Consider the following 27,099-nt stretch of genomic DNA (forward strand, 5'->3'; position numbering starts at 1 on the left):
TATTTTTAGTTAGTTAGTAATAGATAAAGATTTATTTATCTCTATTAATTTTCAAGACGTGACTGATAAGGACTACTATAAGATAATTTATATTTATAGTTCTTAATTATTGAAGTTGGCAACATATTCTAATTATATCACAATTCCGTTAACTCAAATTAAAAAATGCCTATCAAAATTTCAAATATAGAATAACAGAAAGCTTTTAAACGCAAGATTTTAATCATTAAGCAGCGTTTAAACTCTGTTGTCGAAACGCCACGAGAGGGCGTGGTCGCATGATGGATGTCTGCGCCTAAGATTGAATGTCGTACGTCACAAACCCTATTACCCAAGCATAAAGATATTTGTAGATATATAAAGAAATATAAACTCTATTTTGTAAACCATAAGATACAATGATGTAAAAATAAAATTTGTAATATTATTTTGTTCCGACTGGTCCATTTGGTTGAGGAAAAGGTTAGGTAACTGAATATTAATGAAGGAAGTGGTTTTTGTGGTCTAATTAAACTGGTGAAATATTGTCTTGTACGATTGGCTTGTCATTAGCTTTTATGCGTTTTACCATTAAGTCTAGTAATAAATAAGTATCTATTTCAATTGATTTCAGTATATCTTTGTTTAATCAGCATTGATTTAGAACTTATTAAATTATTGGATTATTGGAAAAAATAGGTGTTATGTATTATTCGTTAATATTGACCTAATAAAATGTTTTCCAGTTCTACATTCAGTCAAAACCGTTTACGATGAACCGTTTTTTAGAAAGAAATCATTTATTTGCTAAGATAGTGGTACAATTACATAGATTAAGTATAAAAATCCGAACGATCGGCCATATGGTCACCATTATGGCTCGAAATCTTCCAGTCAGTTTCACACTGCATTTTTAAAATTTTTTTGTTTGATAGATATTTTGTATGGATATAGAGAAGGAGGTGAGGGGAACAAATACAATTATACCAATTTTTTTATTGAACGAACCCTGCCGAACGCCGATTGTGCCTCTTTGTCGCTTCTTCCGTGCTCTCGCTGGCACTTTAAGCCTTAAATGGAACGCCTCAGAGCGAGGTAACGCCGCATGAATCATATTTTTTCGTGCGTGCACCCGGCTCCATCGAATTATAAGACGTTGTCACGTCAAAAAGTATGAAATCATATAATCTAACAGTTTTCTTAGAAATATTTTACGCTATCGTACATAAGTTTTTTTTATGTGACAGGGTACAAACGGGCAGGAGGCTCATCAGGTATTAAGTGATAACCATAGACACATTGCCAGAGGGTTCTGCGTTACCGTTTTTCTGAAATGGATTACTTGCGATAAAATATATCGTGTAAGTTTCAAAATCATGTTCTGTATAAATTTTCGGCATAAAATGAATTCAAAGTTGACACTTTGAAATTTGCTATCTTTAGATTTATTTATCAAGCGAAGTTTAAATCGTGTTTCGATCTATCAAAATGTAAACCTACATAAACTACTCAACTCCACCAAATATTTTTTCTATTCTTCCAACTGCAAAAAATGATGACGCAAAATGGAAAGAAACAATGTACTTTTTTGGAGTTTGGTGATCAAATCAGTCCTTAAGAAATGGTATGCTATTTTCTTGGATCCTAGGTGAAATTGGTTCGGAAGTACATTGGTGGGAAGTTGGTTCTACATTGGGATTGTACGCGGTAAACACTGCCTTAAAAACGCTGCCGCAGTGGTTGAAGGAAGAAGGTGTTACGGGTGGGATATCATATTTTACTTCGATGATGATGAAGATTATTAGAGTACTAATCTCTATTAGAATGGGGTTCAGAGATAAAGGATTATATATATTTTGTCGTTGCTATAACTTAAACCAAATAAAACAATTGCCCGTATACAAGATCACTAAGTAAGTATTTTGTTTTGTTCTAGGTAAGCTGTGAACAGAAACCGTCTACTTCATGTTAGTCTATAGGAAATATTTTCAAAATGACTTTCCGTTGTGTGCCCACGTTTCAAGCAGTTTCGAACGATAGCAACGCCACTTGGGTAAGTTGCATGGCTACTCGATCATAGATGTCGCTTTTAAAGATAAAATTTTGGTAGTAACTTCATAAATTATGTTTTAAATAATATTATTCTTTTTATAAATAATTTTAAGTTGCAACTTTATAATAGAAATTAATTTAAGTAGTCTAATATTAATATAATGAATGCAAATATTTTGTATAAGGCGCCCTCTAGTTAGTTCATGCAATATGTTAAACTGTTCTACTTTTCTTGATAGTACTATTCCGAGAATAGAGATGGCAGCACTAGATTACAAAAGAAAATTATAATATGCTATGCAAAATTCCAACACAATAGCAATTTATATTATTATTACTTAAAATTTTACAACAATTTAGACATTACTTTAAAATAAATATCTGCCCCGATTCTCGGGTCTCCAAAGGCTATAGATAAACTCTATGGTTTTGGTTATAGAAACTACAGTACCACATTTATGACACATTTAATATACCTGAACTTTTTAAGACTACAATAAAAGCTTAAGCCCACTCAACCTGAGACGAAACCGTTAAAATCAACAATGCCACCGATCAAATATACTAATGGCGCTATAAATTAAAACAGAGCCAAAACACTTAACCATCGTGTAGGTGTCATAAGTATTGACACTATTTGACATGCTTTTGACATGTCAATAAGGCATGAAGGGTCAAGATGGGTTCACAAAGTACCACGCTTTTTTTTAAAACATTATTATTATTAGAAATTGTAAAGTTATTATGCTATGCGAACAGTTTTCACACAGGAAATTCTCCCAGTTATTCAGTTGTACTTTAAAGTTATAAATATATTGTATATTTATATTAATAATTGCCTTAAAACATGTTTAAAATCCCTTCAAAATTAGATAGCTCGTCATCAAACTCATTGCTTATAAGTAATAAATATAAATTAATCAATATTTATATTATAATACTTCGTTTAGTAAAATCGATAAATCATTTTGTACTCAAATCCACAACTTGAAATTTTAAATAATTATCTTCACACGCGAAGTGTTACCTACTTGCTAGGGCTGGCATCTTTATTTTGTTTTAAAATTACCTACCACAAAGTTTCTACTCGACGTTGCCACTGCAACCTTGGGGCTGGTCAATAATTCAACTCCTACCTTTAGATTTAATCCATAGCCAACTGGATTAACAACGAATTTACTAACTTTTAGGTCTGAGACCTATATTTCTATATCTGTTTGTTGATAGTTTTTCTAATAGAAAGATTACCTATATATGTTCTGCTTTGACACGCCATTCACTTAGTTAGATCTAATAATACGAGCTAGTTAAATGTTTACATAATCCTCAGAGATGAAATACTTTTATTTTAAACCTTAGGTACTTTGTGACAACCCTAACACATAACATTCAAACTGGATGTATTAAGAGACAGTGTTATAGATTCGCGGACTTGGTCGAGTTTTTACGTATATGTAAAATACTACTAAGTACGTGCCATCGTCTAAAGGCATTTTTTGTCTCGCAACACTACTATAGAACCAGTTTTCTCGTCTCTTGTCTTATGACGGGGGCCGGCTATACACCCAATAGTCTTATGAAATATTCGTCTGATATATTAATTCATATTCAAAGTAAGAATCGCTGTTTGTATTAGAAATAAGTTTTGGCTAATAAAAGATATATTTTAGTTTCTTTTAATACAATATTAATCACTCAATCGAAAGTAGTAAACATATCACGAAAATTAAGAATTAGAAGCTATAATAAAACTATTATGGAGTACGAAACTTAATCGAATATTACTAACAGCAAAAGCTATATTTAAACTTTAAGAGCAGTAAAACCTTATCGGACAGCCGCGGCCAAAAGCTCCGAGAGCTTTCACCACTTCAAGTTTTGCGTGTACTATGAAAATCCAAATCAAGCAAGCACTCTGCAATGGGCCACTCCATGTGATAGCCTCGAGCGACGCACGCTCACGTGTGCCGCGACGCGGGAAATTTGAATATCGAATTCTTTTTATCCTGTAATTGAAAAAGTTTTTTTTATTTGTGTTTTGTGCCAGTGTTCTATTACAATACGTTGTTTATCTGTGCATAAATTGGAAGCAATTTCAAATATCAATAACGGGTAAACAATAACATCATTAGAGTGAGAGCAGTGTTAGATAAAGACAACAAAGTCATCGTGGAATAGAATTCTCACGTAATGATACAATAATCGTGTAAAAGTTCACGTTATTCAGTTTGTATTACGGCCAGACTGTTTGAGCCTCATTTGAAACTAAATTAGATTCCATAAAAGATCACGACACAGTGGTTGGAACGGTCACAGATAATGATCTGATGATTTACGCTGTGTTAAACCGACAATAGATTCTATACAATGTGACCAATTAGATTCGAGGCAAGGAATAAAAAGCGAAGATGACCAAAATTAACGAGGCGAATGTTAACATGATGGAGCAAAATTCAGTTAACGAAATTTGCTTCACAGATTTAAAAAAGAAAGACAAAATTGAAAAATCTAAAATTGATTTAAAAAGACATTCGATATCAATTGAAGTCATAGACAAAGTGAGCATAGATAAAACAATTCGACTGGAATTAAGAAATCCAGATAACGAATGTATTGTGAAAAAAATTAAAATTAATGACAAATCGGGTGACAATCTATCGAAGTTTAACGATAGTTTGATGGAAAACTGTGATACGAACGGTGTTGAAGATTTTGAGTATTTGAACGGTGATGGGGAAGTAAGTAGCATTCTAGTTTACTTTTAAAAAGGTTATTTAACCAGACTCACACATTCCTGCTACCCAAGAAGTACCTTGGGCTAAAAAATCTAGTTATTACACGTAATTTTACATACACAAATTCATTTAAGTATTTATTGAAAATAATCAAAATGTCGATCAACGCTTTATTTTTATATAATGATACGTTTTTCAACAGTTACTACAAATTAATATTTTAGTGATTTTAATTTAACAGATATAACTCAGCTTTTATAACCATTTCTATTTTTAATTAATTCAGTAGTATTTTAAAATACAATTGAGGGTTTTTAAGGCAGTTTCTGGCGCGCACCACCACTATGTGGAACCAGCTGCCCACTGAAATATTTCCGGACTAACTCGGCTAAGGGGGCTACAAGAAAAGAGTGCACCAATTCTTAAAATGCAACGCACTCGCGAGCCCTCATGAGCCTCTTGAGAATGTCCATGGTCGGCGGTGTCATTTACGGACCTATCCGGTCGCCAAACTCCAAAAAAATATACTCCATTCTTTGCCATCGTTTCTAAAAGTATGGAAAAAATATATGGTGTAGTTGTCTAGTTTATGTATCCATTTTGAAAGAACGAGATTTAAATAACTTCACTCTATAGAAAACAATCCAAACATAGCCAATATTTGACGATTTAAATTCATTTTATGACGAAAATTTATATAGAAAATGATTTTGAAATTTATACGATATATCGCAAGTCAAGTAATCATTTCAAAAAAAATTGACTTAATTACATTAATATTTTACATAACTAATTATTATTACGGGCCGGCGCGCCTCAGTGCTCCTGCATCCATTGCGCACCGCAGTCCACCTCGAGACATTGATTAATCACAGTAATTCGTGCTGGGATAGGGCCTTAACATCTGATCCTCCCGTTTGACTCCTGTTGTTCACATAAGTTCCAAATCTTGGTATTTATCCACTAAAATGGTAGACTAATGCGAAACTAAGTTCGTGAGGACAGAAAAATGAATATACATTGAATAATACATTGAAATTTGATTTTTTTTATTATTTTTATTTTATGTTAGAGAAGGCAGACGAACAGGAGGCTCACCTGATGTTAAGTGACACCGCCGTCCATGGACATGGAATTTGGCTGACAGTAGGTATTATTGTAGAGTATATTATAAATATATATATTACGTTAATCGCTAAATAAATTCGGGATCTCTAAAATATTTTTTAAGCTTAAATACAGCCGCTGTATTTAATTGATAATATCATTTTCAATCTATAAACCGTTTCAATCGTGAATTATAATTTTTGCGCTCCACAGATTATTTCGTAACTGATGTAGATAACAGATGGGTTACAAAGATACAACTTCACCTTTCGAATGGGTCAAATAGTATTGCTTTCAAAATTGTATGAGTACATTTGTTTTTCTTTTTAATGAAAAAGGTTTTTTTTTAACTTTTTTTTATTTGTTTATTGTATACATAATCTTACATAGAAAGAAGTTGGTGTGGTGGAAACACAAAATGGATCTTCTTTACGCGATGCGCGCGCACACCGCGCATATACATATAATATGTAATGCATTATAATAAAACTTTCAATGTATTAAATTCCTTTTATCTATTGTTGGTGTCGTTTTTTCTACAAACGTAGAATGTGACGAAAGATAAAAAATTTTAAAGATTTTTTTTGTTATGGCAAAGAAGTATAATTTCTAAAGAAGTATAATTTATTTACGCGTGTATAGTGTGAACACACACATATTTTTTTGTTATTTTTATTTATTGGATAACGAGTCGACCAAAACGGGCCGTCATCGCCATTTTGGTGACTTCGTTTCCGGCTTTTGAAAGAGGAGTATACTCTTAATATATAGGTTGTATTCTATAATTGAACTCTGGGCAAAGACATTTCTGCCAAATTTTTTTTTGACATATAGGAGACATACTTAACCCAGTCTCTTCTGTAATTAACCATAAGAAACTGTGCGTGCGCAACCATATTCTATTTCATCTTGTACCTAACATTTAATTGCAAGTGACTAATGTATGTGACCTATAAATGTATGTCGTAAGACTCGTGCGGGCGACATCAAGAAACAATAACACATACTGTCAATCTGTCAAAATCATTTGACAAAATGACAATTGGACCTTGATGAAATATGGAATTGCGGGTTCTATACCTTACACAATATTATTGTTAAATCATTTACTGTTTAATAACTTTCACCCTTAGGACATTAATTTAAATTTATTTTAAATGTATTCTATGATGAAAAACAAACGTATTGGCTATTGCTTTCTTGATCATGCAAATGTTTTAACAAATACTTGACGTACTTAAAATTTAAACGACAGACCACAGCTAGCGTTTTTCCACAGACTAACAAACAAATTAAATTACACATCAAAATACATTAGATAATCAATCATCGAAATATAATTAATTCTCTACATGTATTTCATAATTCACAACTTTTAAATATCGCATTAAAAAATTAAAATTACTTAAACTTTAACTATTACCTATAGGTTATAAATAAAATATTGGGAAACTTTAATTACTTAATTTCTTATGATTAAAGTATTAATAAGGACACAGACAACATGAAACATTAATTTCTTATGATTAAAGTTTTAATAAGGACACAGACTATAAATTTTATTTTTATTGTTTTTATTATGATTGTGCTGTCATTAATCTGTCATAAGACAATTAACACCTATAATACAATATTTACGCAGTAAAGTACACTCAATAAAACGGGTTTTATTTACATTTTATCTTAATACTTTTTACGAACTTCACAAAGTAGGTTCATAATTTTGACTTTGGTGTAATAATGTCGATAAAAAAATTAGTGCGTTGGATACTTTAGGTTAAATTATTTGTTCAATAATTTCGATAAATATGTTTATTCGTTTTGTGTAAAATAAATTCGTACATTATTTAAATTAATTAATAATTGAAACCCCACAATGCTGCAAAGCTCCAAATACCCTCCTGCACTTTAAAGGCTTTTAAAAATTTTGATCACTTTTTTTTTAATTTTATGGCAATAGTTATAACTTTATGCCAGTTTCCCCGTTACTCGAATAGCAGGAAGAAAAATTATTATCTCTGTAGAAGCTAAATCTTTTCCATGGATAATAAAACATTCATATCGTTATAAATAACAATATGGCTCAAATTATTAAAAAAACATATTACCTGGACATGGTCTGAGCGCAATAAACGCAATATGCACTTCAAAACTTTCACTTAGGTGAGCTTAATTGAGAAATAATAATTTATTTCGTATTAATGATAATATTTCTTACTTGCCGTGGCACAAAATCCTTTAATGTTAAATGAAAATTCCAATTGTAGAAACACATTTGAAGAATACTCATTAGCGCGAATAAAATTTCATTTTCGCGCCTTTTCACCACAGATTAACGTAATGTAAAGGCTGGACTAATTTGCTATAACACAGACAAAGATAATTAAAGCTTATTCATATAAAAACTATATTGGGCAATATCTAAATACACTTATCATCTTTTGATCTCATGATTCCACATTGTTTCGTCGTCATGCGACCAGCAAACAATAACTTTTCTTCTGTGGCTCAATGCTCAAGTATTGGTCTATAGATTACAAAACCAGGTTTACTAATGACATTTCTATTAGTCTATACAGAAAAATATTGTTGAGAAATGAGAATCGTTGACCGAAAGTAACGAATCTGAAAAATATAATTGATTTTTCACTTTATAATAATTAATAAATGCTTCATTAGATTACTTTACTGATTTATGTAATCTGTGGTGGCTATTGAAGTGCATATTTCTCCTTACGCGGATCAAAGGTTGCCGCTTCCGGGTCGCATTGATGAATCAGAGAAAGCTTGGAAACGATCTAATTTTTAATATCCTTCATTTTTTATATCATTTATAAACACACACTCATTTGTGTGTCTGTCTTATGATATATATAATTTATACCTAAAACATTTCTTTCGTTTTTTACACAACTATAATGTAATAAGAGAGCCTCAAAACTAAATTTATCATTTAGTATGTTTAATAAATCTTATCTGCATTTTAAGAAAAACGATATAGGGTGAATAATCTTGATTAAAAATATCTGATTAATTGATAAAAATGTCAAATACAAAAGTATGAAAGCATAACTAATTTGTATGAACAAAACAAAAAGATTGTATCTGCGTTCTGTCTTGACCGAATTCCTTACACCTGCGCGCCAGATTACCCTTTGGCCGCCATCTTGATCATTTTCGCGGGAAAGTTTAGTATGTCATAAAAAATTATGTGTGCAAATAAGTGGTTGAGTTGATGAGTCATTCTTATTTAAATATAAAGAGTTATTAGTTTTGATTCAGTTGCTTGCAAATAATTATACTAGCGGATAATTCCTATGATAATAATATTATAACCAACATATTAAATATCGTTCCTATTTTAAATAAGTTTTCTGTTTTAAAATAATTATCGTGTAAATTATATTTAATTTCAAATTTAAAAAAAAATATAAATAATTATTTATAACTTTTAATTGTTTTTATTATTGTGTAAATTATATTCAATTAAAAATTGTGAGTATTTAAGTTGTTCCCTTTCTTCCAGTCACACTCTTTGACCGTCTTGACCTAACTAATTTGTCAATAATCGACTCTATTCATATCTGTGGATAAATTAATTATACAAAAAATGACAGAGTATAGAAATGATAAGTAAGCTATTACTAACAGTCAAAATCTAGTGGGCCTCGGCCCACGCACTCCCGCCTCTACTGTGTAGTAGGTTTCATAACAGTTTAAATTTCAACTATTTGTTCTCGAATTCATTTTATACTGTGGCAATTTAATTAAATAGAATGAGAATTCGATACATTGATTTGACTGTAATCACTTTAAATATATTTTGTGATATGTTCGTGTATTTTGAGCTTTATTATAAACTTTTTTTTAAATAACACCCTGAGTACTATGCAAACGATTTGTTTATTTCATTGTTATTGATTTGTGACATAGCGGATCCGACAGACGTTCTGTTGTTAAAAAACAAACGAAATATATTTAACTAAATAAATATGAATCCACTTAAACGCACATCAAAATCCAACCTAGAACACAGAATTTTTATATATCTAAATATCTTGTGTTTTTGTTATACAATATGTTATACATATTTCATATTTAATTTGTTGAACTTCCCTGAACTTCCACAAATATTTGAAGATCAAAATTGTCCAAATCGGTCCAGCCATTCTTGAGTTCTCGAGATAACGTATAACAATTTGTATTTAGATCAGTTTATTGTACCTAATAAAAGTTTATTGACACAATTTATGATAAAAGTTTATGCAAATACTACATGTTATACGTTCGTAAATAAATTCGACACATAAATTCTTTCTTCATTTCATTAGTATCGAGAGAGTTCCAGTAGTTAGGGAGTGGTTTAATAAACTATCACTACAATAATACTGTTTCTGTGTCCTATTGTATTTTTTACTTACCAACTTTGATAGATAGCAGTATCTCATCAAGAGTGCTTACAAAGAGTATAGATAGCCATCCGTCAAAATACATTCACAGATAATAAATATTATAGTTATAATGAAGGTTTTTGTTACATAAAAATGTAATACAGTTATTTATAATCAGTATATTCTACAGCATCAATTATGTAAATAATGGTGGGTTGTTTGTCAATTACGTTATTTTAAACGAAATTTTTACCACGAAAAAATACTTAAAAACATTTAGTTCGGCTATTCCATTTGGGCTTCTATATATTATGTAATTGTTTTGATATGATTATTATAAATATACCATTAATACTGGAATAACATAAAAATACAACTTGTCCAATAAACTTAGATTTTTTATTTATTTATATTATAATACACCCTCTGTCTTCTTTGCCGATGAGTAGGGATGCCTACAAGTTCGAATTGATTGACGTGGAATAAGTGATACCTAGATGATCTTATGTTCCAAAATAAACGTATTTTATTTTATTTTTTATTTTATATATACTGGCACACGATCTTCTATTTTACCAATACATCACTGGGTATTGTGTACCTGATATAGGTACCTTGTACACTCCTTAATATAACAAGCTGAGGGTTTTAATCATAATATAAATGGGCGGCTTCTATAGGTGTCGTAAGCATCTTGTCATGAAAGTATTACAAAGTCAACTAGATTATATTTTTACGCAACGAGTACGAACTGGGTTACAATTTATTCCATTCATAAATAACAATTATTATGTCATATGATTACACCTAAAGTTTGTTGTCCATTATGGCATGCAACAGGCTATTTGAAAGATTTTTGCTCACTCTAGCTTTCTTACGCCCAAACCCAATATTGATAAAAGGGTGCCAAAAACCAATCGACGGATTATAGTAGCCATAATGTCAATACAAGCAATCCATTGTATATGTAGATATACATTTGTATGAGAATGACAGTTCATTTGTGCCAATATCCTATCTTAATATTTTAACTTACACCAGTTTTTAAAGTAATTAAAAAGCTATTTGATATGTTTTAAACATAGACATGAATATTTTAATATTATTTGTACGGTTTGATTTACTTTATATTGATTATCAAAAAGAGCGAAGAGATTACATTCTATCCGTCGCCAATATGGGATTGTCTTCGTAGATTTGGTTATTGGGATGCAAATAGATCGATCGACTGTCACGCTGTGACTGTAGATTTATTATTGGGTTCGGGCATTAGACGTGTGTCGATTTCCTAAATCGTCCGAGTTATGCCGAGAGTATGGCTAGCCGTAGACACTATCTACATCACATACATTCGTTTCACAGCAATTAACATTTCATTGTTTCGCTTATATTCTATTGTTTTAAGCAAATGGTTAATATAGAGTAAAACTAAAATCCTCTATTATTCAAATCTCCCCGATGAACCAGGAACTTATTAAAACTCTATTTACTCACTGTTACTTATATAACACAACTTACAAATACAAAGAATGAGTTCGTTGATGATCATGCACCAGTATATGATCACTCCATGTATTCAAACTGTATACGTAATGATAAAATAAATAAATATAAAAAATCGCCAGATTGCCATCTAAAGTTCTGATATGGAATTCCGTTTTTATTTGATGATTTTTTTTACTACTACTAAGTCTGATATTGAATTTCTTGTAAATACTATTTTATGAAAAATCAATTCAAATAAAATCAATACCTTTTTAAGAATTAATAGTAGTAGGGTTTTCAGGAAGAAATCGATTGTTAGTGATAAGCCGCCCATTAATGCCATTCCTGCTGTACTGTCATGGATTAAGCTAGCATGGGCTCTGGATCTGATGAATAATGGCAATTTTTAAATCTCCTTGGATTGAATAATATTAACTAATTAAAAATATGTATAATAAATATGTTGAGGTTGGTATAAAATAAGGCTTTGATGCAATATTTACCCATAAAATTACAGCAATGAATAATAAATCATATCTGAGATTTCTTTCCTCAACTCGTCAGCTCACTTGTTCTTGAATAAGAAATGCAAAACATTTAAGAAACAGAAGGGTGTAACCACCATACATAATTTAACTTGACCGTATGTCGAGTGGGATAAAGAACAAATAGAATAAGCCTTGAGTTACATCGTTCTAAGCACAAACACCTGACGTATTCTAAAAAGTTGTAACCGCCAAAGAAAGCAGTACGGAATCGAAAATAAAGCATATTGAAGTTACGTCATTATGTAGCGCAATCAGCTGACCACAAAGGCAGAATCAATCACGTGTTTCGAGGAAATAACGGGCCTCGGTCGAACAGCTTTGCGAATTCCTTTTTTGAAATTTCATAATTAACAACATTTTTTACTTTCCATACGACATTTTTGTAAGCGTTGCTTTTAAATTTTCGCGCCAAATAAACACTTCGATATATAAATTTCATATAAGTATTTTGTTGTCTATAGACACAATACTGTAAACTGGCAACCCCACACCAATAATTATGCATTTCAAATTAATTCCTCATAGTCCTACCACATAATGGACATCATCATTTCCCAATTTTATTAATTATAAATAAATTATGTTAAATTCATGATTATGTCCCATAAAACAAAACAATTCTTATTAGAATCAACAAAAATAATTTTGTTTTATCTGTATTATTTCCCTAGACAATGCTCTGTTTTGCGTTATAAGACCAAAGTAATGTCTACTCTATCTCTATCATATCAATGGAAAATTCTATAAATAATATATATAATTGAATAGATTTTTGAGTTTCACGTATAACGGACCTATTGAGTGTCTAAGTGCGGAAAAAAAGTCCACATACATACATAGATTCTTAAGAACAATTTAAAATCAACAACGATATAGATTATAAATAATTATTATTCCACAGACTCTGTTATGTAATTTTTTTTATATGAATATTTTAAATAACTTTATAAACTTTTCGCCGCAGCTTAATTTTAACCCAAATTCCCATTAATTGAACCTACAGTTAAATCTCAAATCGAATGGCGTTAATTACAATGCTACCTATTGAATACAATAAAATTTGTTAATTGACTTGTCGATTTAAAATAGAAGAGTCTATTGAGGTCATATAAAAATAATTGAATGCCCAGTTATTTGAGTTAAAAGATTTGTAGTTAGGTTAGCCAATAGCAAATGATAGAATCTGAAGTGACATTACTTTAAAAATATCGTTATATACGGGTTTTTATACAAAAAAAAGTATTAAAACTTTATGTTTTGAAAAAGAAATCAACACATATCAATGTCACCGATATATCGTCGCATTGTTGAAACGTCTGTAATGCATTGCTCGTTTATTCTATAACTTCCAATTGATTCATACAGATAATGATGAAAATTATCTAGATCAGAAAAATTGGTTCTAAATATAAATTTACTTCACTCAAATCAAGGGCGTGAAGAAAAACTGGCCAATCAACCAATTTTAATCGCTAAATTTTTGGTTTACAACGCAATTCTTACACTAAGCTCAACTTGACAGATTGAACTGATGAGCCTGTTGTGACATCTACAATCTGCGCTTTCAAATGCCCTGGAACACGCTAACGAGTAGTACGAGTTAGTAATACTACTGTCATCATATCGTAGAAAAAATTAACCTACAAAATTAATTCTCAGAATTTTTACACTTCATTCTTCACACCTATAAAATCATACACAAAAGAAGCATTCGAAAAGTATATAATATAGAATAAAATAATTCCGGACGACTGGCAACACTGGCACCCCGCCATCTTGCCTCGGGCTACAACCAATTGGCGCGCTCAAAAATAACCTATTCACTTATTTGCATTGTAAGTATAATTGGCTACTTTTTAATGATTGACAGATTTTAGAACTAGCCTATTAAATGCGAAGCAAACATGAAGCAGATTTATTCGGCCAATAATTTTCATTTTTTATTTTGACGTAATTGATATAATTGGTCTACGTCATCCATTTGGTCTTAACCGTGTGATTTTGCTTTGAAATAATATTGCATACATTACTGTTTTTCTTAAGTTGCTGACCATTTAATCACACATTGACCATTATAACCTTCCTCCAGGAACTGCTATTTCTCCGATATAAAGAGTCGTCAACCAGTCCAACCACAGGCTATTTAATAGGATCTCGCTGTTGTACTGAAGGACCTTGACAGTTCATCTTGGGCTGTTAACCCTAGTTAAGGTCGAGAAGTTGCATAGTCGGAATAACTTCGTTAGCGCGTTTCAGGGTATGACGTCATCATTATAGCCTCGGATTGTAGGTGTCGCTACACTCATCATAAACTCGACTATGTTTAGAAGTAACAATTGAAATATTAATATGTCTAAAAAATGATATAGATATTTATATTTACAATCGTTTCGTAGAAAATTGTTTTTTTTTGTCCTGACAAGAAACGGATAATAATAATCACAAAATACATAAAAACCCAAAATAATAAAATAGATAATAGATAAATAAAAAGGTACCGTTCCTATCTATGTTATATAACACAGATTACATAGCCATAGAAAATATCTAATATGGCCCCTTGTGACATAAGGGTAGCTAACCGGATATTGAAGAAATTCGTTCTAATAAGGAAATGCGTTCTTCATAGGGAGCTAGTTTATTCATATTTCAAAAATAGAACTTCGAACTTTATTAAACTCGTAAAATCTCGATTTTATTATTTGATTTTTTTTTCTCACTTTATTATTTGCGTTTTATACAAAAAAATATTCTTATTTTCTTGAGCGTTTATATCAGTATTTATTATTTTCTTAATAATTGATTTAAGTATCAAGATGATTACTACATATAATGGTGCAGTTAGATAGTACAGTATTAACGCAATTCACAATGTCTCATATAGTAAAACATTGTGAAGGCTAGTTCTTTACTTTTTACTCCAAATGTGTCAAGAAGAAGACAGCTTCTTATTAGAAAAAGTATGTTGGCTTAATGTCTTCAGCGTGACTGTTATCTCTGATAGCGTAGGTTCGAACCCCGGTTCGCCAAAGGACGTACGTACGAAGCTCGTACGGTGAAGAAAAACATCGTGATACAAAATTCTAAACGAACCTAACCTAAAAGGTTGTAGTATGTTTTTTTTTAAATAAATTATAGACACATAATGCGTCTGTCCCATGATGGGGTTCTAATACCCTTATTGTAGAAAATATAATATAATTTAACTGTACTTAAATGCAGTTAATAACCCTTAATGTTCAAGATCACTTACTATGGTCAAGTGGGAATGGTTCAGAAACTGGTTCCGTATATGTTATAACGTATTGTCAACTTCGGTTTCGTTTTTATTGCCACCGATAATGTAGTTTTTATCACTTAAATATGATTAATAAAAAATATAATATACACCATTTAATCAAGAAAAAAATCTTAATTTCTAACGTGCACAGAAAGATAACAAAGGTTTTTTACTAAAAACTTTTAAACGTCAATAACATATTCGAAATTCAAATTTAGTACCTGTTTCGAAATTAACAACGGACACTGGCATGAAACGGAAATACCGTTTCTTTTTTTTAAAGACAACTATCGCCAAGGGTTTTAGTATTATGGAAATATGGAATCCTAAATAGAATTTTCCTGTTCAGCGAGCCGCGACAATGCGTAGTCTATGTACATAGTATATAGTTACAGTCGGTTGCGCGCCAATCGCGACAGCGCCTAGTAATTAGAGATTGCCTCGGGGCGGGGTAGTTGCACTAACTAGTAGTATCGGTTCTCGAAACTCACTCAAACAGGAAAAAATAACCGGAATAAACATTGCAGTTGGCCTAAATTACTATAAAGAATTTTAGAATACGATTTAAAACAACTTTACTTTTTTTAATATTAATCTTACATACATTAATTTTTGGCAGGGATTTAGTTAGAAGAGAAATGCCGTTTTGTCTTAGTATGCAATAGCCTCTAGGAAACCAATAAAAGATTGCCTATTTTTGGTTGTCATAGTAATAAGCGCCCATAAATTACTAACTGATTGGTTAAAACGTTTTACCTAATTAATTTCTCAAATCAAATTTTAACGTATTAGAAATAAAAGCTACATTTACGAAATTCATTAAACAATCGAATGTCGAAAAGCAACTCGACTCTGTCCATAGTACTTAACAAGGTCAATTTCGAATTTATTGTAACACATGGTACCCCAGGGCGGTCCGCCCTGCGGCAGTCTCCAACGGCTCGTGGCACGCGGTACACGCGGTTATACGTCAACGTGAAAAAGTGAATCTTATAGTGCTAGTCTGTGAAAATACCGCTAAACGCGGAAATAAGTAATGAATTAAAAAAAACTCGTTCTATATTTAAATTGATAGTGAATATTGTGTTTTCGTTTCTACAGCGTCGCAGAATATTAAAAAAAAAAAACTTATTCCATTTTTAAATTACGAATACGACCATATTTTAATGTTCCAAAACTGAATAGTTTTATTTAGATTTGTTTCTTTTTATTTTCAATCAAACTTTATCTTTCAATTATTCCTTTTTCAAATTGTAGCAGTTTTGATAGCCGCACTAAATTGACGTTATTACTTTATTTGCATAATATACCAATACACATTAGTGTTGCTCGGCTATGTTTTAATTAACTATCGATAATCGATAGCTTTTTATTTATAACTTGTTGATTGTATTTTATTACAAAGTAAAACATACATGTTAACGATCTTGATAATGGAACAGTGACGAAACTTGGTAAATTGCAATTTCGTCCAGCAATTTAAAATATAATCACTCAAACCGGATTTCGTCCGTAAGGGGTCAATATTTCTGGCTGTACATTTATTGTTTGATATTCGTAGCTTTCACCTCGCATGTTGAGAGAAAACGTTCATCGTATTAATGCTGAAACTTTAAAGCTTTTGTGATAAAACAAATATTTATCCATAACATATATATGTTTATACTATTTGAAAATCTTAATCAGTGAATGTTAATGTGCGAATGTGAAGTGTGACCATATCCCAGAAAATTAGTTAAACTTTATCGATACGTCGGATACAACACTGGCGGTGGCGTACGTTGATTTATCCAGCGTGATTGAGGTGCAGGTAAATATCGTTTAAAACTGACTACAGGATTTTTAAAAGTAAATTTTCAAATTGGAACACTGATTTAAAAACAGGTATTCGAAATTTAAAAGTTCTCAGTTTAATACATTTTTTTCCTTATAATTAAACACTTCTCACATTTCAAGCAAATCTAGCCTTCAACAATAAATCAAAATGACATTTGCATATATTGAATGACTAACTGTATTTTAAGTGTTTTTATATATTTAAAGATTAAATATTGTATTCAAACAAAACCTAATTAATATAGTTAAATAAAAAGGAAGAAAAATTGTATATATGTATAATAAAACATATACACGATACTGATTGCGTATCTATATACCCTTCACAACATCGAGGGCGTTTGCCCACATAAAAATCATGTCGATTTTTTATAAGAAACTGGATAGATATTTAGCCACAAACCCAAGTGAGATGTGGCCTATTTAAAAGCACACCTGTCCTGTTTAAATGATCCGACATCATACGAGGTAATAATCTAATGTATTTATTTTTGACCCTTGTAAAAACTACTTTAACACCTGGAGTTCTCGGTCTAAGCAGCGTTTTGCTTCAGCTTGACTCTCATCCCTATATGTTCTAAATCCAGTTGGCCACCAATCGACTTTCTGTGGCCATTTAGCACTTGGAAATCGTGAGGAAACTGTATCTTTAATCCAAACGAAATGTGTAAGAAATCAGAACAGTTGTCTACGAAATAAAATTGACCGAAGAAACGGATTGGAGTCCAAAGCCCAATTAGTGTTGTAACTAGGGTTTCTAGGTGGCTGGGATTCACCTGCATTCTCTCAATATTTTAAGTGATCACCCGAATCCTGACAATTGTCAAAAAGTCCAAACAAACTTTTACGAAAGTTATCCAGCAAGCTATCATTTGGAACACTCTATGCTAAAGAGCTCGCGAGTAGGTTTACGGCCTTGTAGAAGGCATTATGTAGGCAAATACGTGATCCTGTGCCTGACACACACCGTCAATTTGGTTCTAAGGCAAGCCGGTTTTCTTCCGGTGTTTTTATACGGGGTTCGAATGTTAAATGCGCACATAGAAAGTCCATGGTGTTCAGCTGGGGTTTGCAGGCTGATGCCACTAGAGTAACACTCCCTATCCCTCATACACTAGGTTAAGTTATATAAACTCTGCATTCAAATGAAATATAAATAAATCAGAACTAGATTTTAAACCCATACACAAGTGAGTTGTCAAAAGTATAAATACATTAATCATGTACATTAATGACCAGACATTATTTTATTGACAACACTAACGAATCTCGGCCCATTTCGTATGTTAATGAGATATATCGATCAATTTATGTTGCATTGTTAGATGCTATTACGCATTCCACTATTGATTGATCGGCATAACGGAACTTGTAATATCGATATCGATAAATGGTTTTTCGCTTCACTAATGTAACAGGTGTTCTTTTGACTTTGTTACGGATTTGTATGTAATAATTGTGTGTAAAAATATTTTTTTCCTTTTGAGTCGAGACTTAGAGGTTCCAGATCAGCTGCAGCCCTCGCTCAGTGAATCGCAATACAGTATATACTATAATAGAGTCAATATACGAAAAATTATTTTTTAGTTTTTTATTGTTATTCCTGTGTAGGCTTAGACTATTGTTAATTCGGTATTATTGACTCTGTAAGCAACAAAAAGTTACAAAACAACTAACGTTATACCGCCCATCTAGTGATGTACCTACTAGATAATTTTTTATCGACAATTTTTTTATATTGTGTATATAAAAATTGCTTTATTAATACAATTTATCTAGAGTACATTAGATTTCATGTATATTTCGTTGACAATTTTGCTTTTATATCCGAAAGTCGTAACGACCACTACACAACTGTACTACACTACGGCACTGTAGAACCACTTATCTAAAGATAAATATAATAAGATACGTGTTAAGTTTATAATAATTTACTATTGAAAACATTTGCACACAGTTATTCACTAGTACATTTAAAAAATAACTCATTATATCACTTTGAAACTGACTCATAAATATAACTCATAAACGTCAAAACCCTGGACCTTCTCTCCACGCCAGAGGGCTCGCGAGTGCGTTGCAGGCCTTTTGAGAATCCTTACACTCTTTTCTTTAAGGAAAGCGGACACCTGGTTCTACATTGTAATGGTGCACGGCAATGCCTTAATTTCGCTCAGTTGTGGAACGACGGAATTTTTTATTCCGCCTGGATGGGTTAGAAACATAAAACTATCGATAAATTAAAGTACATCACTGATTGTATCTAGGCCGAATATGTGTCGTAATTATTTTTTAATTGCATAAAAAAATGAAATGTCAATAACAAATAACCAGTTTTAGTTTTCACCACACATCCGGTGATAAATATTTTAATTTTAAAATTGGATCACTTCAATTTCTCATATGAGATTAATCATGCTTAATTGATCATTGCTCAATTTTATTTTGACTAAATTGAGCACAGACAAAACATAGAACTCGGATACTTTGCTGTCTCTGCTAACCAAAATGTGTCTCGTTACTACTAATCTGTAAAAAATGTATCTGTCTATACTAGGCCATAAAATGTTCTTTATAATGTATCTTTGTCTTGTTAGTGCTAATATTAGCATCCACACTTGAATCCAAAGAGTCTCTTCTTCACAAGGAATAAAATTTTGAACCTAAATAGTAATAAAAAAAATTATATCCTGTGGCAGTTTTTTAGGGCTGTCATATTTTTGTTTGTATTGCTTATTCGTTGAGCGTATTGAGTGTTTAAATTTTATTTTTTATACAGCATTAATCTTTAAAGCTAATTTAATTATATCTCATAAAAATGTCATTAACAATAATACGATGTTCGCGTGTCTTGGTTCTAATTTGATATTTAATGGAATGGAGATGATATTAGAAAATCTTATTTTGATGAATTACTGTAATATTAATTTTATTATACATAATAATACTAACTTGTTTAATAATGAATTTTCGTTATAATTAAATCATAATATATAATTCTAATATTTAAATAATAAGTGATAACGCTGCCCATGGACACTCTTGATGCCAAGAGTTCGCGCGTTGCCGGCTTTTGAAAATTGGTGCGCTCTTTTCTTGAGTCTTAAGTTGAATTTGTTCGGTAATACTTAAGTAGGCAGCCGGTTCCACAAAGTGGTGGTGCGCGATAAAATATGCCTTTAAAAATACTCAGTTGTGGAACGGCTTCTGATTTGACTTCCGATGATGGAAGTCAGCTGCGGTAGATGATGCAGAGTGATCTTCGTAACGTACCAAGGAAATGCGCTTGAAAAGTGACAGGTCATCGACGATTCGAACCGTTCTTCGTTATCTATTATTCGTAATAAAAATTTTTTTTGTTTCTATCCCTATACACTACACAATTAAAAAACAAATCTAGTTAAAACTCTCACCGCTTCAACCATATTTGACGCGAAATGAGCCAAACTTCAACTGATATATATTATCATATTTCTTCATCTAATTTTGTTTGATTACATATATAATTACAAAAACTAATTTTACTGTAATGGATCATAATTATCCATAATTGTCTGTCTAATTTGATAATTATAATTAACTTGTATAATTGCTTGAGTATTGTTGGCCTAGTGACTTCTTCGAGCGACTCTCATCTCTGAGGCATCTCATCTGGACTTTCTTAAAAATTGGTTCAATTAATCTGAAGTAAACGCAGTTTTTTATTTTTTTACATTGTCATCAACACGTATACAAATCAAATCACAAATCACTTGTTCATGTAGGTAACATAATGTACCTACACTTATGAACGATCAAAAAAAGAAATATACATTAAATACTTCTAATTTTACATTTCCTGCCAGTTCTCAAATCAAGAGAAGGAGTGGCAATAAACTCTCCGTCACTCTTTGTAATCGCCAAGTTTTTTCTTTGAGACAACGTTTGTAAGGAGCTTCATTAGAAGCATTATATATATATTGTTTGTATAAAATTAATTAGTGTACATTCTGTTACCTATATGAATAAATGATTTTTGAAAATGAATTTGAATAATAATCAAAAAATAAAAAATAAACTTAAAATTAAAACAAATTTAAAAAGTTAGGTCCTGTGGCAGTGTACCTTTAATGCTAGCATTTCCTCTATTGCGATACTTATTCGTTGAGCGAGGGGAGCACCAGGTCTGGGGTCACCAGTACTATCCAGGCACCAACTTAAATCTTTAATTAGCGCCTTTGACTTGAACCCCACGGCTCAAGAGTCTACTCCAAAGGGAGCATTGTTTATTTTTTTAATGTATGTTTTTTTTTCTAGGAGCGCCTCGGCGGCGGAGGGCTGGGTCTGGGTAGTGGCGGGTTCCGCGGCGGAGGTCAGCCCTCGCTAGCGGACTTCCAGCCGCCTTACTTCCCACCGCCCTTTGCACCGCCTGCGCATCCCGCCACACCGCATCAGCAACAAGTATGTTCTTTACTTCTTATGATGAAAGCTTAAGCCTTTTCAGTAGCGAAATACCAACATATGGAACATAGAGAGTGATTCCTTCCTTCCTCCGGAACAAAAAACAAAAAAAAAATTTTTTATAACAAACTTCATCAGAGTTCATATTACATATATTTTTAGATGTTTCATACGTTCATTTAATTTTTATAGTTAATTTTCTATATGAATAAATTACAATAAAATATATCGTTTATATAAACCTAAATAACACATAAAGTATTTACAATTTCCTTAAGTTACATAATAAACATAATTATTACATATTAATAAAAAGAAGAAAAAAAATATTAGAAAATTACTAAAATTAATCAATTTTGGTACTACTATGTCAAATTGTACATGTGTAATTATGGTAATAGTATGTCTACTACTTTGTATCAATTGATAGAATATGGTATTATATTCTTATATAATACCATATTCTATAATGATAAGCATATCGAAACTGAGAAATTTACATTTGTCTCCTGACAGAGTCATGGCATGGATTATGGAAGCAGTGGAGGTGGAGAGTATGGTCAGCACTACGCACCTCAGCAATTACTGCCTCGTCACCACGGTCACCACGAGCCGCATGGCCATCTGCGCCACCATCGTGATCATCATGACATACATTCGCACCATGTAAGTGTTTAAGTCGTTCAAATATCCGGCCCTAACTTGCCTGATGGGTACAATCTATCACGGCGCTGTATTAAATCAATCAATCAAAAGTAAACAATCTGGCAGTGCCCCAGAGAGATATTGGATCTCAGGGTATCTGATGATGACGTCAGAAGCTTCTAAGCTCCCGAATAGAGCATACATACAATGTATAGAAAATATTTTATATTAAGCGTTATATTATATTAAGCGTTAACTGACAAAAGTTCTGCTTCATGTCAATTCCTATACATACTGTAAGAAATAGTTTTTTTTATAAATATTTAATGAATTAATGTTTAATGTTGGTTTGTATATTTTCGTGTATGTAATATTGCCAAATTGGATCTGAATATAAGAAATTATAATAAAAGAAATTATTCGAGTAGGTTTATCTTTGAGCTTAGCAACATAAAATTTTGCGATTCATTTATATATATATATATATATATCTATGTCGCAGTAAAATAGTTACGTCCAAGAATTGAATCTCTAGACAGTTCGGTGTGATCGTGAAGAACTGAGAGCTGGGAAATTCCGTGTTTTGTTTTATTCTAAATAGTTAGGTCAGTCTTGTTGCCTAGGAACGTTTAGGGAACTTGTGACAAATTCGTTCCGTCACTTGTCTGACGGTACTTCAGCGACTTAATTGAATAACGATATTCAATAAACTGTCTAGAGATTCAATTAACTCTCTGATTTAACTACTTTACTACGACATCTATACAATGATGGATTTGATATAATTCATTTAAAGAAATCCGGATATATCACTAACCACACACTTTTCATACGTATTTTTATTAAGTAATTTTGATAATCTAAAAAACCACATAAGTTAAGACGTTATATAAAAAAAAGTTCTTTCATTTTTCTATTACATAGCATCATTTTTGCCCTAAATAGACGGATATTTTGACAATAACTCTCATAATAAAGCTCGGAGCTAAGTAAAATCAATAGAAAATAACAAGAAATGGAATGCACCCCCGCATACCACGAGGAATCTTCGAATAGTTGGGACCCCTTGTAAGACGATACTGAATTATGTTATTAAAATATCTTCATGCAAACTTCTTGTACCTTACACACACATAAATATATAGACTAAGGGTCTCTGATTATCTTTAATTTTGCGAAGCAAAGCAATCACATCCCAGATTGTCCATTTTAACCATAGCAATTTTCGCGTGTTACTTTGACATTTTTAAACCAAACTAACAATAGACTTAAAGCTATTATTACCTGATAGTACCTATTTTTAATTTTTGAATTATTTAATAATACATTATAAAATTACGTATAATATATACTTACGTAAATTAAAAATGTTGTCATTTGCTTCGACTAGTCCAATACAATAACGAGTTTAAACGAATCTTTACAAAACTATCTAAAATGTTGCCATTATAAAATAGTTTTGGCAATTCAACAAAAAAGGTTGAAAAGGCACTTAGATAGATTAGGTCTAATGTCCTCAGCCCTCTTTTGTGAAGTTCTATATTGTTAAGGCTTATTGTTGGAAAACGATATTTCATATTTTGATATTTGATTCTTAAAGAAATCGCGTCTATCTGTTAGGTAATAAATAATAAACTTTATTGATAACAAAATATGCTAGTGACAAAATTGATTACATGCTAGGGAATTGTAGGTTATTAGATTTTTTTTATATAGAACAGGGGGCAAATGGGCAGGAGGCTCACCTGATGTTAAGTGAGCCGCCCATGGACAATCTCAATGCCAGAGAGCTCGCAAGTGCGTTGCCGGCCTTTTAAGAATTGGTACGCTCTTTTCTTGAAGGACCCTAAGTCGAATTGGTTCAAGATTACGATAATTATTCCCTGGTATATGTTTAAAACCATTTTTTTAAATGTATACGAAAATTTTCCCTAGCAAAAGAAAGCCTAGCCTAGCTAGAGAAAGGTGGTTATATTTTTATAAGGTGCCTTCACAGCCTGGAAGAAATGTTTTGACAACAATTATACATACTGTTATTGTGACATTGTCACTTGAATAAGAAATTTGCGTGAATGATGTTGCGATTTTTTAATAATTATATGAACGTACCGCTCTCTTTACAAATATTTATTATTATTAAGAAAAAGTTGTCTTGATGAACACCTAATCATACTCGTGTATGAGTATTGTCTGAGAGTTGTTGTTTGGCATTGTCTGTGTGTTAGGATAAAACAATGAATTATCTTTAGCCAACAATTTCACTGAGTCTCACGTTGTTTCATATTGAAGCATTTTTATATTTGCCAAAAAAATACAACATTATTTAAACAATAATGTTTTATCAATTCTGTATTCAATTATGTAGCTGTATATAGAATCTTAAACCATTTTCGACCATCTGAGATAGACATCTTAATCCAAATACTGATAAAAGTGTGCCAATAACTAATCCACGGATTGTAATAGCCATCTGTCGATACAAGCTATCCGTGGTAGTTTGGATCGGTGTATGTGGGTAGACCTTTGTATGAAATTGACAGTTCGACTGTGCCAATATCTTAAGATATGTTTTAATATTATTAGTTCGGTTTTATTTACTTTATTTGGTTTATACTGCATATTGATTATCAAATATAAGTGTAAAGAGCGAAGAGATTGAATTGTATCCGTCGCCCAAAACACATTACATGTAAGCGGAAGTAATAAAGAGGCAATTACTAAGTAGAATATTGTTTATTAAATTTTTAATCTATGGACAGTTATCGCATGGAGGCTTCAGCTATAGCGGCAGTGATCGGCGGTCAGATTATGGAGTCCGGGAACAGCATGAGCTGGCGTTACATCATGCCCTACACTCCACAGATGAAACACAGGTTTGTATAGCATACAATTTGATGTCATATGACTGTTTCCTTATATATTAAATCAAATAAATAACATAGGTAATTATTTATTTTTTGATCTTTGATTATTGTTATTTTGTATGTTTCTGTGTGTGTGTGTGTGTTTTGTGTCTGATATTGTAGGTCTTATGGATATATCTTGTCGAACTTAAAAAAATACCTTACCTAGTTTACTGTATATTAAATTTTTGACAGTTAGGAAATTTATGAACATTTTCTCTTTTATTGTGAAAGTTTTAAGTGCTGAGAAATACAACAAATCAAAAACTACGAAAATCTTATACAGACTTTATTTTATATACATGAATTAGTGTTAGAGAAATAATAGTCGTTAAAACTAAGTGAAATATCTTTTAAACAAATCTTTTGTAATGACAAAGTGTAGGTAATAAAATTAGTGTATCTCAATTGATGCTTCGATTGTATATCATTAAATTGATTAAAGAGTTGCGTATAAAATCATATATAATTTGGCTCATTATGTTTGTCAACTGGCTTTCCTTTTTATATACACAATTTCTTCATTTAAATTATAGTGATGACAGGATGTCGGGAGTATGGTTTTTGAATTAAATATGAGAGGAAAATACTGAATGTATTGTGTGATACATTCATTATTGCTAGTTCTCATTGCTATAGTTGCAAGTTGCACTAAATTTAAATTTAGAAGCATTCTCTCACAATGGTATTTTTTTTATCAGGTTTACTATTTTAATTATATACTGCCAGTATTAAATGTAACGAAAACATGTTCTGTGCAATGAATTAAAACCTATTTTCGGCAGAAAAAATTCTAATTTCATTATAATCGATGGTGTATCGGCCCTTCAAAATACCGAAAACTATTATGGCATATTTCAAATTCCATAACACAATTATGCTCTATAAAAATACCCTTTTCATATATTGCCAAGAATTTAATAAGCCAAGTAAATTAAAGCTCAAGGAATGTTTGAGAAATTTCTCATTTCTCACTTCGATGATAAAATGGTGGGAAAAAAGCGGGAAAACTAAACTGTCAATATAAGATTGGAATACAAAATAAACTATCAGATTTCTGTGCGTTGTGGTTGTTTTCTTTTTTTAAATTTAGCGCCGATACATGAAAACTCAAAAGCTTTACAAAAATGAACTGTTTTTTTTTTTCAGAATGCTGGCATGGATGATACCACGGGATTCATGACAGACTTACCCTTATTAAAATGTAAGTATATGTTGTATTAATAATGAAATCGTATGTAATACTTATAACAAAGACGTTGCCTTTAATAAACGCTGTCTCTGACACTTTCGACATGTTTATATGTTGGCAGAGGGAGTTCTAGCTATACTGTGTATAATATATTTATATTTTTTTTCGACATTATCGTATCATATTATTGTAAGGACAGTGTATGATTTTTTGTAAATAAATATATAACTTCAAAATCTCTGGGACCGAGGTACGAAATCAAATATACTGTAAAATCACTTTCTTTTATATATTTACAAAAAGTTGCCATTGATACCAGATTTAAGTTATGTATTATTAAACCTATAATTATTTAACATAATTTTAAATTTATCCGACGTTTCCCGTGATTTACAGCGTGCGTGGTCACGGTGACTGAAGACAAAAGGTGTTGAATGTTAAAAAGTATCACAGCTGTAGAAAAAGTTACATTATCTGTATTAACATAGCTTCAATCCGGTAAAAAG

The 27,099-nt window shown here is 31.4% G+C and overlaps 1 protein-coding gene across 3 annotated transcripts in view; it reads left to right on the plus strand.

Annotated features, from left to right (window-relative positions):
- Nucleotides 1-27,099, plus strand: part of LOC110995981 (transcription factor AP-2-epsilon) — a 51,606-nt gene that overhangs the window by 11,684 nt on the left and 12,823 nt on the right. Inside the window, exons 2-6 of one of the 3 annotated variants that reach the window (XM_045632756.1) lie at nt 1,921-2,032; nt 21,710-21,853; nt 22,370-22,519; nt 25,258-25,371; nt 26,551-26,605. In XM_045632756.1, the coding sequence (XP_045488712.1) occupies nt 1,973-2,032; nt 21,710-21,853; nt 22,370-22,519; nt 25,258-25,371; nt 26,551-26,605 (523 nt within the window). In that variant the 5' untranslated portion in view covers nt 1,921-1,972. Of the gene's footprint in view, nt 1-1,920; nt 2,033-3,968; nt 4,770-21,709; nt 21,854-22,369; nt 22,520-25,257; nt 25,372-26,550; nt 26,606-27,099 lie in introns of those variants that run through there. The other 2 variants (XM_022263448.2, XM_022263450.2) reach the window with 2 other exon arrangements.

The sequence above is a fragment of the Pieris rapae genome, chromosome 20 (assembly GCF_905147795.1).
Source record: "Pieris rapae chromosome 20, ilPieRapa1.1, whole genome shotgun sequence".
Lineage (NCBI taxonomy): Eukaryota > Metazoa > Arthropoda > Insecta > Lepidoptera > Pieridae > Pieris > Pieris rapae.